Here is a 15,231-nt window from a genome sequence, read left to right on the forward strand (position 1 = left end):
TCATCTCTCTTATTAAAGATATTCCTACTTGATTCATGTTCTGTATCCTTATAAAGAGCTATATAAGATCCAGCCTATAGCGATCTGAATAGTATTATCTCTAGATATCAATACAACTAAAAGGGGAGTAGGTCATGACCCGCTATCACAAGGGGGTCGAACCTCTATAACAAATCTCTATGTTTATTGTTTTTCATTCTTGTTTGTGTAACACGTGGCAAGCATCAGATCCATACGACCCCGCTGTCGGTTGATCATTTTTTGAGGTCAACTGTTTGGTGCTTTCTTTGATAGCGTAGATATCGTAACTGTTGCTCCTAAAATCGCCCAATATACGTGGACCAGTCAAGAGGGGACACGTGGATCAAATTACTTGGGAAGAACTGCTAAGTCTTTTCATGACACCAGGAAGCGTTATTCGCATGGGTCCCGGAGGATATACCCGGAGTACAAGGTACTCCCGGAAGCGAGCATAGCTTGAAGGCACTCCGGGATGTGTCAGGTCTCTCCCGAGAAATCAAGTCGCATTTAATGCTGCATGGGAGGAAGCGTGTTGGGACTGTAACACGCAATAAAGTCTGACGGCACAACCCCCAAACAGCAGCGCTACAGTAATGATCATTTAAGTCTAGCGACGGCTACCCTGCGAAGAGTCACGTCAATCATAAGACGAAAAGGACATTCTCCATAAAAGCCCTACAGCACCTAAGGATTTGACCATGCATCATCCATGGTATATTCATCGGAAATGCCCAACTTTATGGATACTTACAGATACATGTGTAAGAACAATTCTAGGGATTACCCCACCAAAACACTATAAATACCCCCTCAAAGCTCACTTAATGAGGGCGGAGAATCTTGGTTGCTCAAGAGCAAGAAGAGAAAAAACTCACCAAGAACATTCTTTGTATTAAAGAGAGAAACATTCTCCCAAGTGTAGAATCTGTATTAAAGATATCCATTAATAGCAGTGGCTCGTGGACTAAGGCTCATTAACGCCCCAACCACGTAAAAAGTCTTCATCTCGCTTTCTTACAGCTCATTATTATAATCATATTTTACTAGTTGCCGAAAACCTCGGTCAACATTTTGGTGCTTTCATTGAGAGCTGAGGAAAGCTGCTTCACAACAAGCATTTAACTTCACGATAATGGTGGAGACAAGAGCTACACGTCACCCTCGCCCTCTAGAAGACGCTCAAGATCCCAATGAAGAGGATGTAGCCTCAAGGGCAGCAGAGGAGTCCGAGGAAGAAGTTCCAGATGAAAACCACGAGGAGCATCTCGACGAGTACGCTTACGATGATGGAAGCTACCAAGAGCTGGTGCTCCTCAGACAAAAAGCTATCGATCACGAAGCTGAGATCGAAGCTCAGAAAGTGCAAAATCAAAAGATGCATGAGGTGATGCTAGCCATGCAGAAAGCCATGGAGGCAGCTGGCATTCACGTGCATCCCAAGGCAATGGCCGCTGGACTCGACGGGGAGCCAGCTACGTCTTCGCCTAATTCCCAGCAGCAAAGGCCTAGGGAACCTAGCCCTATAAGGCACCCTGCTGAGGAAAACCAAGCAAAAAACCCTACTTCTGCCCCTGGTCGAAAGAAAAAGGCGCAGGATCCGCGAAAGGTCCGCTCAGATTTCCCTAAAGGGAAAGGTCCGCAGAGGGGCAAGCCCCAAAGAGGGAGTCTTGGCCCTCAGGATCGAGGGGACCGGAAAAGCGTTTCCGTGCACCAGGAACCGGGGGGTAGAGGAAGAGGAGGACAGAGATGTCCACCCATTGATCTGAGAAATCAAATCAATGGGAATCAAGGTGACCTCCGGGATCATCTTGACCAAAGAAGATACAGACCCGTAGTCTCCTCGGGTACTGTAAACGAAGGGATTATGGCAGAGCTTGCCATACTTCGAAAAGATATTGCCCGAGTCTCCCGGAGGCAGAAGGGAGACGACTCCGACTCGGACAGTGAGGACCGGGAGCCTTGTGCCAAGCATATCCTGGAGGCGGAGCTCCCTAAAAACTTCAAGATGCCCGAAATGGCGGCATATACTGGGAACTCCGACCCCAGTGATCACTTGTCACGATTCAACCGAGTCATGACAGTCATGCGGGTCAGCAATGACGCCAAATGCCTATGCTTCCCCCTCACTCTGAGCGGTTCGGCAGAGGAATGGTTCAAGAAACTAGAACCAGGATCGGTGGGATGTTGGAACAAACTCCAAACCAACTTCCGGAGACAATTTGTCGCCGCCAGGAAGGTCAATTTGGAGGTTAGTGCCTTGACCAACATCAAGCAACTACCCACCGAGACCTTGAAGAATTACATCAAGAGGTTCCGAGAGGAAGCCTCGAAGACCAAGAAGGTCGACGACGGACAACAGCTTGCGCTTCTCCAAGCAGGAATCCGCACTGGGACTCCCTTCTGGAACGAATTACAGCAAGAAGGCGCTGCTAGCCTTCAGGACTTCCAGAAGCGAGTCCAAAAATATATTAACCTCGAAGAAGCCCAGATCGTGGCTTACGGAGGCTATTATCCCACCGGGATAGCAGGATACATGCCAGGAGTATCGCCCTCGGGTACTGTCCCGACCGCGACCCCTCCGATTAGTGGCATACAGTTTTCTGCTACTCCCGGATACAGCCAAGGCCAAGCTCTGCCCCCGGCATCTTCCCATTACGGCAATCCGTCCGGGGTGAATGGACGGGCTCCTTCACAGGCTGCCCCAACCGCTAGCTTAACAGGCCCTACCCAAGGGTCTAGAAGCAAGAGGTCTTCCAAGGGCAGCACCCGAACGGGAGAGAAGCGCCAAAAGAAGGGGTACACACCCCAATACACCCAGTACACAGAGCTCACGGACTCTCAGGAACGTGTCTATTTTGCCACAAGGCAGAATACGCATTACCGGAGACCCCAGCCATTGTACAGGGACAGCTCCCGGAGAGATCCGAGTAAAAGGTGCGAATATCACAACGACATTGGCCACAGCACCAACGAGTGTAAAAATCTCAAAGATGAGATTGAGAATCTGATCCGTTTGGGCCACCTCTATGAGTGGATCAAGAATAGGTTACCCCACCTTAACCCGGGGCAGGTGGCAGGGGGCATGCCTTCGGGAACACCAGGGGGTACAGCAGGAGCATTGCCTCCAGCTGCTCCCGCAGGTGACGCCCAGCATATACCCGGACTACCGCCCCGGCCTAATGGACGGGTAGCCATGATCTCCGGAGGTCCCCATATCGGAGGAAACACTCGAAAGGAGCGGAAGAGATATGCCGAGGCCGCAAGGCACAGTGAGGTGTGGGAGGTCACTCAACTCCCAGCTCAAAGGCCTCGGCTAATGGACCAGCCCATAACGTTCACGGAAGAAGACGCCAAGACGGTGCGTTTTCCTCATCACGACCCGCTGGTCATAGAGACCCCCATTGCAAATAAAGTAGTGGCTAGGGTCCTGATTGATAATGGAAGTTCCGTGAACTTGCTCTTCAAAGAGGCCTTCACTGCGATAGGGTTGACCGACCGGGACCTCTCTCCTAGCGGATCGCAGCTCACAGGGTTTAACGGGACAACTCTAATCCCGATGGGAAAAGTCAGGCTCCCAGTTACCCTGTGCCCGGATACTCCCCAGAGCACGTTCAAGTATTGCACCTTCGTGGTAGTAGACTGTCCAACAGCCTACAACGCAATCTTAGGCCGACCGGCCCTCGTCGACTTTGGTGCAATAACTTCTATCCGACACCTATGCCTAAAATTTCCTACCCAGGAAGCCGGAGTCGGAACGGTGAGGGGAAATCAAGGAGAGGCCAGGCAATGTTACAACGTTGCCACCCACTTGCCAGTGCTCATGGTCCGGGGGCCCCCTGAAGTAGAGAAGGCTGAAGAAGACGAGTTGGATCCTCGTATAGGATCCGAGAGGGTCGTAGAACCAATGGAGGACGTCGAAGAGATACCAGTGTGCGACGACGGCTCCACCAAAGTACTCCGGATAGGGAGAGGCCTAGATCCGGAGGAAAAAGATAAAATAATAAAAACACTGAAGGGCGCCATTGACATTTTTGCATGGCGCCAAGAGGACATGACCGGCATTAGCCCTCATGTCATCACCCATGTCCTCAACGTCAACCCGGATATGCCTCCTATACAGCAAAAGAGACGCCCGCTCGACTCGGTGAAAGCCGAGGCCTTAGAGAAAGAGGTGGATAAACTTTTGTCCAATAGCATGATCCGCGACGTATACTATCCGGAATGGCTGGCCAATCCGGTCCTGGTGCCCAAGCCAAACGGGACTTGGCGGGTTTGCATAGATTTCACAGATCTAAACAAAGCCTGCCCAAAGGACTGCTTTCCGCTGCCCAGGATCGACCAGATGGTGGACGCCACCTCCGGATTTAAACTGCTATCTTTCATGGATGCCTATGCTGGGTACAATCAAATAAAGATGCATACGGCAGACCAGGAGTGCACTAGCTTCAGGACCGATAAGGGGGTATACTGTTACCTAGTCATGCCTTTCGGACTGAAAAACGCCGGAGCAACCTATCAAAGAATGGTTAACCGGATGTTTAAAAGCCTCCTGGGACGAAACATGGAAGTATATGTAGACGACATGCTCGTCAAATCCAAAGCATGCAATAGCCATGCAAACGACTTAGAAGAATGTTTCGAAGTCGTCCGGAGATACGGCATGAAGCTCAATCCGAAAAAATGTACCTTCGGGGTCAAGTCGGGAAAATTCCTGGGCTTCATAGTCAGCCAAAGGGGGATCGAGGCGAACCCGGAGAAAATCCAAGCTCTCCTGGACATGCCATCCCCCAAAAAACATAAGGACGTGCAAAGTTTGACCGGAAAGGTAGCCGCACTGAGCCGTTTTATCTCACGATCCACGGACAAGTGCATACCCTTCTTCAACATACTGAAGAAATGCCAAAAGTTCGAATGGACGGATGAATGCGAGGAGGCATTCAAAAGGTTAAAAGACCATATGGCCAAACCTCCTATCCTATCAAAGCCCGTCCTTGGAGAAGACTTGTTCCTTTACTTGGCCGTCTCCGAGCATGCGGTCAGTGCTGCATTGGTCCGGGAGGAAGAAAAGATTCAGCACCCCGTGTACTATGTTAGTAAACGCATGATAGGGGCCGAGACAAGGTATCCGGTCATTGAAAAGCTAGTATTCTGCCTCCTGATGGCATCACGGAAGTTGAGACCATACTTCCAAGCCCATCCGATCAGAATTTTGACCAATCATCCACTCCGGCAAGTTCTCCAGAAACCTGAAGCCTCCGGAAGACTCCTCAAATGGGCAATGGAACTGAGTCAGTTCGACTTGTATTACGTGCCCCGGATTTCCGTAAAAGGCCAAGCCCTGGCGGACTTCATCACCGAATGTAATGAAGCCGAGGCAACAGCCAATACTCCAGAGCCATCCATCCCCACTTGGAGAGTATTTGTGGATGGAGCTTCAAATGTAAACGGTTCAGGAGCCGGAGTGGCTATGATATCGCCTACCGGGTTGCGGCTCCAGGCAGCACTCCGATTCAACTTCACAGCTTCGAACAATGAAGCCGAATATGAGGCCCTAATAGCAGGGCTAAAATTGGCTAAAGCTGTAGGAGCCAAGAGGGTGGAAGTCTACAGCGATTCCCAGCTGGTCGTAAACCAAGTATCCGGAGAATACCAAACCCGCGGCGAAAGGATGGCCGCGTACGTAACAATAGTCCGAGAACTGCTCCACGAGTTCACAGACTATAAAATAGAAAGAATCCCCCGAGAAAAGAACGCTCACGCGGACTGTCTGGCTAAGTTAGCCTCGGACAGTGAGATCGAAGAGCTGGGGGTAGTACCAGTGGAACGCTTGGCAGAGCCAAGCATCAAAATAAAAGAGACCACACAAACGGTTGGGCAAGAACCCAGCTGGATGGTCCCCATCATAAAATACATAACCACAGGTGAGTTGCCCCAAGAGAGGGCACTGTCTCGAAAGATTCAGTATCAAGCTCATCGTTATGTAATGATGGATCAAATTCTCTACCGGAGAGGACTCAGCATGCCTTATTTAAGGTGTGTATCGGACCCTGAAGCCAGACAAATCATGCTGGAGGTCCACGAAGGGTTCTGTGGAGATCATACGGGAGGACCCAGCCTCTCAAAGAAAATATTGAGGCAGGGATACTTCTGGCCAACAATGAAAAAAGATTGTATAGACTATGTCCAAAAGTGTGACTCGTGCCAAAGGTACGCGAACATACCGAGAGCTCCTCCAAATGAGATCACGCTGATGACAAGCCCCTGGCCCTTCGCGGTCTGGGGCATAGATCTCATCGGGTCTCTACCTACGGGAAAAGGAGGAGTAAAGTATGCAATAGTAGCAGTGGACTACTTCACCAAGTGGACAGAGGCTGAGCCTATGAAGACAATAACCGCTAAGAAGGCGTTGGACTTTGTTATCAAAAACATAGTGTGTTGATACGGCTTACCTCACAAAATAGTCTCAGACAATGGAAAGCAATTTGATTGCGAGGAATTTGCCGACTTCGCAACCAACACGGAGTAGTGAAAAGCTTCTCGCGGTAGCCGGCCTCAAACAAACGGCCAGGCGGAGGCAGTCAATAAAATCCTAAAGGTCACCTTGAAAAAGAAGTTGGCTTGTAAAAATAATCGGCACGAAGAATTGCCAAGGGTATTGTGGGCCTACCGGACGACCCCCAGAACCACAACCGGTCACTCGCCGTTCTCAACGGCATACGGTTGTGAAGCAATGGTCCCGGTGGAAACATTATTCCCATCCCACAGGAGAACGACCTACGATCCGGCCACTAATCAGGCCCTGCTCCAAGAAGCTCTGGATCAAGTCGAAGAACTCCGGGATGAGTCCCAAATACGGATGGCCGCTTATCAAAAGAAGGTGACCAAGTATTTTAACTCCAAGGTTAAAAACAGAAAATTCGCTATTGGGGATATGGTCCTAAGAAGGGTCTTCCCAGCCACCCAAGAACCCGGAGTGGGGGTACTTGGACCAAATTGGGAAGGACCATATGAAATCGAGGACGAAATCGGTTCTGGCACTTACAAACTGAAAAGAATGGACGGAACTACTGTCCCAAGAGCCTGGAATGCCGATCACCTCAGAAAATATTACCAGTAGCGAATTAAACTTAGCTTTTGTTCAAAGGGTTTGTACCGTCCAAATGTATGCCTCCTCTATATTAAATAAAACTGAGTGCCTTAAAAACAAAGTTTCTATGCCACTCAGGGGGGTACTAGGGTATACCGCACGGACAAGCAAAAAGCAAGCTAAGTAAAAAATCCTGACCCAAAGGGCAGGTCAAGCTAAGTAAAATATCCTGACCCAAAGGGCAGGTCAAGCTAAGTAAAATATCCTGACCCAAAGGGCAGGTCAAGCTAAGTAAAATATCCTGACCCAAAGGGCAGGTCAAGCTAAGTAAAATATCCTGACCCAAAGGGCAGGTCAAAAAAATATACGCGCAAAATAAAGAGCGTAAGTATGAAAACCCTGAGCCAAAGGACAGGTTGAAATATATAAAGTGTGAAAAAAGATCGCACATATATATAAATAAAAAAAAATATCCTAGCCCGAAGGGTAGGTCATACACATATAAATGGCCCGGGGACAGGCCTTAAATTGTCTCCCCTTCAAATAAAAGCTGCCGCCTGTATGTAAATTGTTCTAAGGCAGCAGCAAGTATGTACAAAGAAAAAAAAAAGGAGTTATAAAGAGAACGGGTACAATCTGGGTCAATAATATGGCAGCTCAGTCAGCCCGCGGCGGAAGACGAGGTCCGATCCGTGCCTCAAGCTCAGCATCAAGCCTCTTCTTCTTTTCCCGAAATTTGGCAATCATGTCCTCGGGTTTGGGATAAAAAGAAAGCTTGATACTCTGATCATTGGTGGCCCAAGCCATGTAGACACCATCATCAAAGCGCTTCGGGCACCGGGCACAGGAGACGGGAGAAAGGAGCTCGGCCCTCTTGGCCTTCCTGATAGACTGATCTTTGTAGTCCCGAAGCTCCTTCAACTCCGCAGCCAGAGCGGCCTTGGATTCGATATCCGACTGGTGAGTCTCCTCTAGAGACTTCACCTGGGCGGCCATTTCATCCAAAGCCTCCCTGGCCTCCCGAAGATCCCGCCTGGCCTTCTCGGCAGCCTCGGTTTGAGCCCTTAGTTCCTCCTGATGATGGGCCTCCATCCTGCCTCTCCGCTGGGCCTCGGCCTGGATCATGTCCTCCGCCTGAGCCTCCCTCCGGATGGCCTCCTCCTCCCTGGCCTTGGCTTTCTCTTCCTTGGCCTTGGCCGCTGCTTCCTGGCGCTCGGCAGCCTCTTGATAGATCTGCCTCTCCGCCGTGAGGTCCTGGAGGACCTTCCGGACGTCGTTCATGTCCCCAAAGTCGGACAGAGCGAAGCCGTGGTTTATGATGTTCCTGGAGAGGCGACCAGCCTCAGCAGCAAGCTGAACCATAACGGGGTATAAGAAAAAATTTCTCAAAGGAAGAAAACAAAAGGCAAACAACAAAAAGGAAACGCAAGAAATTGCAAAGTACTTACCACTGTGAGGGAATGGCTGAGGTCCTGGACCTGGAAGATGGAGTTCAGGGAAGCGCAAGTGGCGAACCGTTTGGGCGCACAGCGTGTAAGCTGAGAAGCGAACTCACCGGTCATTTCCGCGGCAAAGGGAGCCAAAGTGGGCCCTAGGAGGGGACGGAACCAGTCCGTTAGAGGGTCCAGGTTGAGGTTCCACGGATCATGATAGTCCGGATGGCTGATACTCGCCTCAACCTCGGCTCGCAGAATCCTCCTAAGGGCCTCCACCTCAGCATACCCCCGGGAGTACTCATCCATAGCATAGTTGTGTTTAGCTATGCGAAGCTCCTGCCTCACCTCGTCCCCCGGGATCGGGGTAAGATCAATGTGAGGAGGAGCAGGATTTTCCTCCATCGGAGAAACCTTGCCGTCTAGGCCGTGAGCGGGAGTGTCGGCCCTCCGAGGCCTCTTCGGCTCGTCCTGGGCAATCATCTTGCCCTTACGCTTGCGAATCAAAGCCACTTCAGGCTCCTCCTCGTCCTCCTCTGCTACCACTGGAGGGGCTTGAGGCTCTCCAGTACCCTCGGCGGCTTCCTCCGAGAAGTCCCACCCTTTCCCCTGGCCTTCTCCCGGAAGCACCTCCTCGTCATCCACTAAGTCAATGGTTTCGGGAGGAGCGCCGGAAGAAACCTTCAAGGAAGGAGCCGGGGGAGAGGGGGTGAAAGCCGGAGGAGCCACCGGAGTATGGACCCCGGCAAGCCGTTCCAAGATGGCGTCCATGGAGGCACCTGTTCCAATAAAATAAGCAAGTGTTAGAAGTCCGTGAGAAACTGCTTACAAAAAGGTGCAGCAAATAAACTACTCCTACCCGGACTCCCTAATTCGGCCCTAGCAAAGTCCCGAACTTTAATGCTGGCAGCATCATCTCCAAGATAACTGTCCGAGGGCCGAAACCAGCTGGACGCTATGTAAGCCGACGGACCTAAGGGAATAGGTTCCGGAGGGCCGGGGCCCATCCGGGACCGACCTAGGTAATCTCCTAAGTTTGTAAAATAAAATTCCTTCAAATGATCCCCCCACCGGGTCGACGGCATCTTAAACCTACGGAGACGCTCGTCGAACCCTATGGGCCTACGACTGGTATATTCATCAACGGAAGGGACATACTGAATTATCAAAGGAGACTTACCACCAGCACCAGAAGTGCTAGCACCGGGAGCACCCGAGTTTGGTTCGGGGACTGAAGGCTGAGGCCGGGAAGTCTGGTTCTCAGAAGGACCTTCAAGACGAAGGGGCCCCCCGGCGGAAGGACCCCCAATCTCTTCTTGAAGAATCTTGTCAAAAAATTTTGCCTCGGACTTCCCGCCAATGGCTTGGCTCCTTCGCACCACCGGGCTCCCCACGCGAAGCCCTCTCCCAGAGGCAGCCTGGGCCTTAGAATACGCCTTCTCCTGGGCCTTCCGGTAGAGATAATCTTGGTACTTCTTCTCTGCCGTAGCAATGAGCTCATCCCGGAAGGCCTTCTCCGCAACCGGCGCCCTCACGTTAGGGCAGATAACCTTGGAGAGGTTGGAGTCATCCACGGATTGGTGAGAAAGGATAAGTTTAGCCTTTCTGCAATTCTCCGTGGTGACCAGGCCCCCGACATCAAGATCAGCATGGTCGTAGGAGGCGAAGGCTTGGGCCCTTCGAAGGAAAGCCTGAGTGGGGAGCGTCCGCTGGTAAGGTGGGATCCGCACCCACTCCGTGAGAAGCTCCGGATGGTCCACGGCCCTAAACCCGGAGGAGAAGAAAAATCGGTGGCGGTACTCCTTAACATGAGTCTGCCTATTATACGGAACCACCCCTTCGTTAGCAGGGTGGATCCGGAACCCATAAAAACCATCCTTAAGTTTGTCCCCTTTCTTGGGGACGGATACAAGTTCATAAAAATATAAAATCTCCGCCGGGCTGGGAGACCCCCAGCCGCGCGCGGTGTAAAAAATAAATAAGCCTGAGAGCAGGCGGTAAGCTTGAGGAATAAGTTGGTATGGCGCAAGGCCGACAAATACAAGAAAATTAACAAAATAATCCTGGAGCGGGAGCATTGCACCGGCCATCAGATGGGTCTGACTCCAAGCCCCGAAGCCATCATAGTTGAGGTTGGGCGTCTCCGAGTCACGAGGAGGCCGGTGGAAGGTCCCTGAGGTAGAGGGTTTGATTCCAGCCACATTAATGATGTTCTCCAGCTGGTGAGGGCAGGTCAGGGTCGATCGAAGCTCGGCCGCTTCCCAACCAGTGGCGCGGGACTTGTACCCTTCCTGGGCAACAGGTCCCAGAGAAACCTCCTCCAGGGTGGCAATGTTTTTCCCTTTCTTCTTCGAAGACTTCGAGCCAGAAGCAGACATGTTATGCTCTGAGAAAAACAAAAAGAAATAAAAAAAAAACCCAGCAGTTAGGCCCCATACCAAACCCTAAATCAGAAAAAAGGGAGTGGGGGTCCCCTAACCGCTGGAAAGAGGCCCCCTCCGGACACGTGTCACCTGGGAAACTCAAAAGAGAATCCCTGAACAAGTGTCGGGTGCAGTAAAATCGCAGTAAAAGTGGTTTTGCAAAAAGGAAAAGAAAAGAGAAAAGTCTTCCTATGCCCTAAGCAATTGCTAAACGAAGGATACATGGCCTTCTTCAAACAAAACTGTACGCCTACGACAGAGGCATGACAATGGCGACTCTACAACTAATACAGTAAAACGTAAAGCAGAACTCGAAGAACTCAAACACTCACACTCCAGAAATCTCTAAGTGCGAACCCAGAAAACAAACAAAATAAATGTAAGCATGTTATTATCTAAAGATGCAAAAAACTTACAGTTGATTGTTGAACTGGGGGTACTGGGTATGGTTGAGCGGGAGTTGAGAAGCACTGGCAAAACCGAACACTGGAAAATTAAAGGAAGTGTTTAAGTGTTAAGGCGGTTTGTGCTACTTTGAGGAATTTTCTCTCTGAGAAATTCGAGCAAAAATGGTAAGGAATGGAAAGTAACCGAAATGAAGGAAAGGTGGTGGCTTTTATAGGCAAAAGTGCATGAGGAACAAGCGTCTTTACCTACCAATCGTACGGTGGGGGAAACGCGCGATTCGAATTCCCAATGAATCAACGGACTAGATCAATCTACCATTAAGGCGGTGCAAACGTTTGAGTATCCGTCTGACACCATCAATGCGCCGCATCAATCATGGGGCGTGAAACGAATCGACTTCTGCAAAAGTGAATCACTGCATTTAATGCCATTATTAGACACACCTTCACGCGCCCCCAAGGCGTATCATAAGACCGAGGAGGCGGCTGGAAACATTCCTGCGAACGAGCATATTGCTGCATTAAATAACATCATTTAATGTGCCCCTACGCGCTCGAAGCTCGAGATAGGGAAATGAGGAGTCAACAGGAGACACTCGAACAAGCCTTGGTTTATTTTTTACTAAGTAAACAAGGCTTGGGGGGTAAATGTTGCTCCTAAAATCGCCCAATATACGTGGACCAGTCAAGAGGGGACACGTGGATCAAATTACTTGGGAAGAACTGCTAAGTCTTTTCATGACACCAGGAAGCGTTATTCGCATGGGTCCCGGAGGATATACCCGGAGTACAAGGTACTCCCGGAAGCGAGCATAGCTTGAAGGCACTCCGGGATGTGTCAGGTCTCTCCCGAGAAATCAAGTCGCATTTAATGCTGCATGGGAGGAAGCGTGTTGGGACTGTAACACGCAATAAAGTCTGACGGCACAACCCCCAAACAGCAGCGCTACAGTAATGATCATTTAAGTCTAGCGACGGCTACCCTGCGAAGAGTCACGTCAATCATAAGACGAAAAGGACATTCTCCATAAAAGCCCTACAGCACCTAAGGATTTGACCATGCATCATCCATGGTATATTCATCGGAAATGCCCAACTTTATGGATACTTACAGATACATGTGTAAGAACAATTCTAGGGATTACCCCACCAAAACACTATAAATACCCCCTCAAAGCTCACTTAATGAGGGCGGAGAATCTTGGTTGCTCAAGAGCAAGAAGAGAAAAAACTCACCAAGAACATTCTTTGTATTAAAGAGAGAAACATTCTCCCAAGTGTAGAATCTGTATTAAAGATATCCATTAATAGCAGTGGCTCGTGGACTAAGGCTCATTAACGCCCCAACCACGTAAAAAGTCTTCATCTCGCTTTCTTACAGCTCATTATTATAATCATATTTTACTAGTTGCCGAAAACCTCGGTCAACAGTAACTGATCAAATCCCATGGTTAACATGAGAAGAACTCCTATCGCACCATATGCATCTTTGGGTCTCCCTCAAAACCCACAAACTGTAGATCCAAATACGCAGGTTCCTGTCACAGCTTGAATCCCAATGAACACTATAGATGTGGTGAATCCTATCACCACAATAGGCGCCACGACTCTGGCCTCCTCTTGACAGAGCTATAGTGACCTGCCAGATCTTGTACACCTTGACCTATCAGATCCTGTACACCTTGACCTGCTAAATCCTGTACACCTTGACCTGCCAGATCTTGTACACCTTAAGCAGTTAGGTCCTGCACACCTTGGGCGGCTTGACCACCCCTGTAGGTCTATAGGCGGCCAGGACTACTAGGCAGGACTCTACAGTGACCAGACTGATACAAGCATCCCATTGGATCCAATTGATAGGCCTCAGCCTCCAAGCGAGGACCCTCCACAGACACCTCCAACTTAAGGAAGAGTCCTTGGGGGCACCCCGCAAAAACAACAACTGGATTTTGCCCCCAATACTATGCAGGAGAGACGAGACCAAAAATTGGAGAGCCTCACCTAGGCTTCGGAGAAGACCTTGAGTTGGCCAGACTCAGGGAAGTTGTAGGCCATGTAGGCCTAATTGAAGAACTATGTGTTGCTGAATGCGATGTATTTGCTCAGTAGAGATGCAAATTCCTTGAAGAACCACATCGTGTTGATTGCGATGTATTCACTTAGCAGAGATGCAAATTCCTGAGATGGATGGATGACCAAGAGTACATCCTTCAATCTCACCAAGGAGAGTTAGATCGCCGCAACCGAGAGGCCAACGATCTAATAAGGTTGTTCAACCAAAGAATCGATAGAAGAGGCCAGGATCTCATCAGAGATCCACTTCAAGGAAGACTTGTTGATAGATCAGGGAGGGTCTATCGATATGTTGATCAACCCAGTTCCTTAGGAACTAGGATAGATCTTCCCTTGCCAGAGGGAGGACACACCTTTCCTTAAAGGCAGAAAAAATGTCCAGATCTCGGAAACCAACGACATGGGGGGCCAGCTAGGGATCGTACGCTCAGCAACAACCCGCTCTGTCCATCCTATGGGTGGTCAACCACCAGCAAGAGTCCCCATGGCCAGCCAGACTTCTCTAGAAGTCCCCATGGCCAGCTAGACTCCTCTAGAAGTCCCTATGGCTGGCTAGAGAAGAGCACTCCCTGCCCAAGGAGAGTGAGTCACCCGAAGGTCAATTTTCAACCTAAGAGGACTGAGCGCGGGTGGAAACACCCAAAAATACAATTTGAGAAGTGATGTTCATTACTTCAGACAGTTAGATCCACCAAACTCCAGCAATTGGTGTTATCTACCCTATGTCAACGCACAAATTCCACCAGCAAGGTAGAGAAGTGTGGGCGACAAGGACTTACATACCTTAGGGTTGGCTGACCATGTACAAGCACCACACTCAAGACTGACTGACCTTCAGTATACCCTCTCCCTAGGCTGTAGCTTAATTAAAGAAGGCCAATCAACCATGCCTTTACAGCAACAGATCCTTCTGTGGAAGCACAGTCTGACCAAATACGAGACATGTTAACGGGCCTAACTTGTCCAAAAACTTCAGAACTCGAGCTAGACAAGGCAAGGAGATCACCCTTCTTAGCATACATCATTGTCTTGCCCTTGCCCAAATTCAAGATGCCAGATCAGAATATGTACACAGAAAAGGAAGACCCTCTAGTACACCTAAAGTACTATGAGATCCAGATAGATCTCCTACAAGTATCTGGAGACATGCGATGCCAAATTTTTCTAGCAACAGTAGCTGAAAAAGCTCAATAATGGTATTTCAAGCTTGCCCAAGGAAGATCTGATTGTTGGGAAGAGCTCTCTCGAGAGTTATATTTTTAGTTCTCTACTTCGAGACAAATAGTTGCTCAACTGGAGGATCTTTTCAAAGTAAGGCAAAGACAAGATGAATCCTTGAAGGACTACATTCAACGGTTCATGGCTGAGGCTGCCAAGGTCACAAGCCTAACAGAAGAAGGCCAATATATGGCTATACTCGGAGGCATCCTACCATTGAGTGACTTTTCGAAAGATATTAGGAGGATCTCAACGAGTAATATGGAGGAGTTCCTTGAGCGAGTTGATGGCTTCTTAAAGCTGGAAGAAGTTGTTTGGCAAGCCCAGACAAGAGGGTAGGACAATGACGAACAAACACAGGGCCTCATAGCACCCCAAACAATGTCGAGCATGTCGACCAATGTAGACGATCTCTATCAATTCTTAAATAATGATAATGGTGGAGGCAAGCGCAACAACGATGGCTCTAACCAACATAGTTACAAAAGAGGGAAATTCAAGGATCCTTTTATGCCATGAAGACAAAGGAAGAAGAAATACAAGTGTGTATGCTTCATCACTCTTCTATT

At 49.5% G+C, this 15,231-nt stretch overlaps 1 protein-coding gene across 1 annotated transcript; it reads left to right on the plus strand.

The window, feature by feature from the left end:
* The first annotated feature begins 408 nt into the window (after positions 1 to 408).
* On the plus strand, positions 409 to 15,001 carry LOC133036887 (uncharacterized). The gene is made up of 3 exons (XM_061113655.1): positions 409 to 5,316; positions 14,320 to 14,578; positions 14,708 to 15,001. Exons 1-3 carry the CDS (start codon positions 1,154 to 1,156, stop codon positions 14,999 to 15,001), a joined length of 4,716 nt encoding a protein of 1,571 aa, XP_060969638.1. The 5' UTR covers positions 409 to 1,153.
* The last annotated feature ends 230 nt before the right edge of the window (positions 15,002 to 15,231 follow it).

This window comes from Cannabis sativa, chromosome 4, assembly GCF_029168945.1.
Source record: "Cannabis sativa cultivar Pink pepper isolate KNU-18-1 chromosome 4, ASM2916894v1, whole genome shotgun sequence".
NCBI classification, from domain to species: Eukaryota; Viridiplantae; Streptophyta; class Magnoliopsida; order Rosales; family Cannabaceae; genus Cannabis; species Cannabis sativa.

What these genes read in the sequence shown, in the direction of transcription:
- LOC133036887 (XM_061113655.1), top strand. Translation starts at nt 1,154, where the DNA reads ATGGTGGAGACAAGAGCTACACGTCACCCTCGCCCTCTAGAAGACGCT. An exon ending in GCAATGGAACTGAGTCAGTT is followed by an intron (nt 5,317 to 14,319) that starts CGACTTGTATTA and finishes TAATTAAAGAAG; the next exon opens with GCCAATCAACCATGCCTTTA. An exon ending in TCCAGATAGATCTCCTACAA is followed by an intron (nt 14,579 to 14,707) that starts GTATCTGGAGAC and finishes TTATATTTTTAG; the next exon opens with TTCTCTACTTCGAGACAAAT.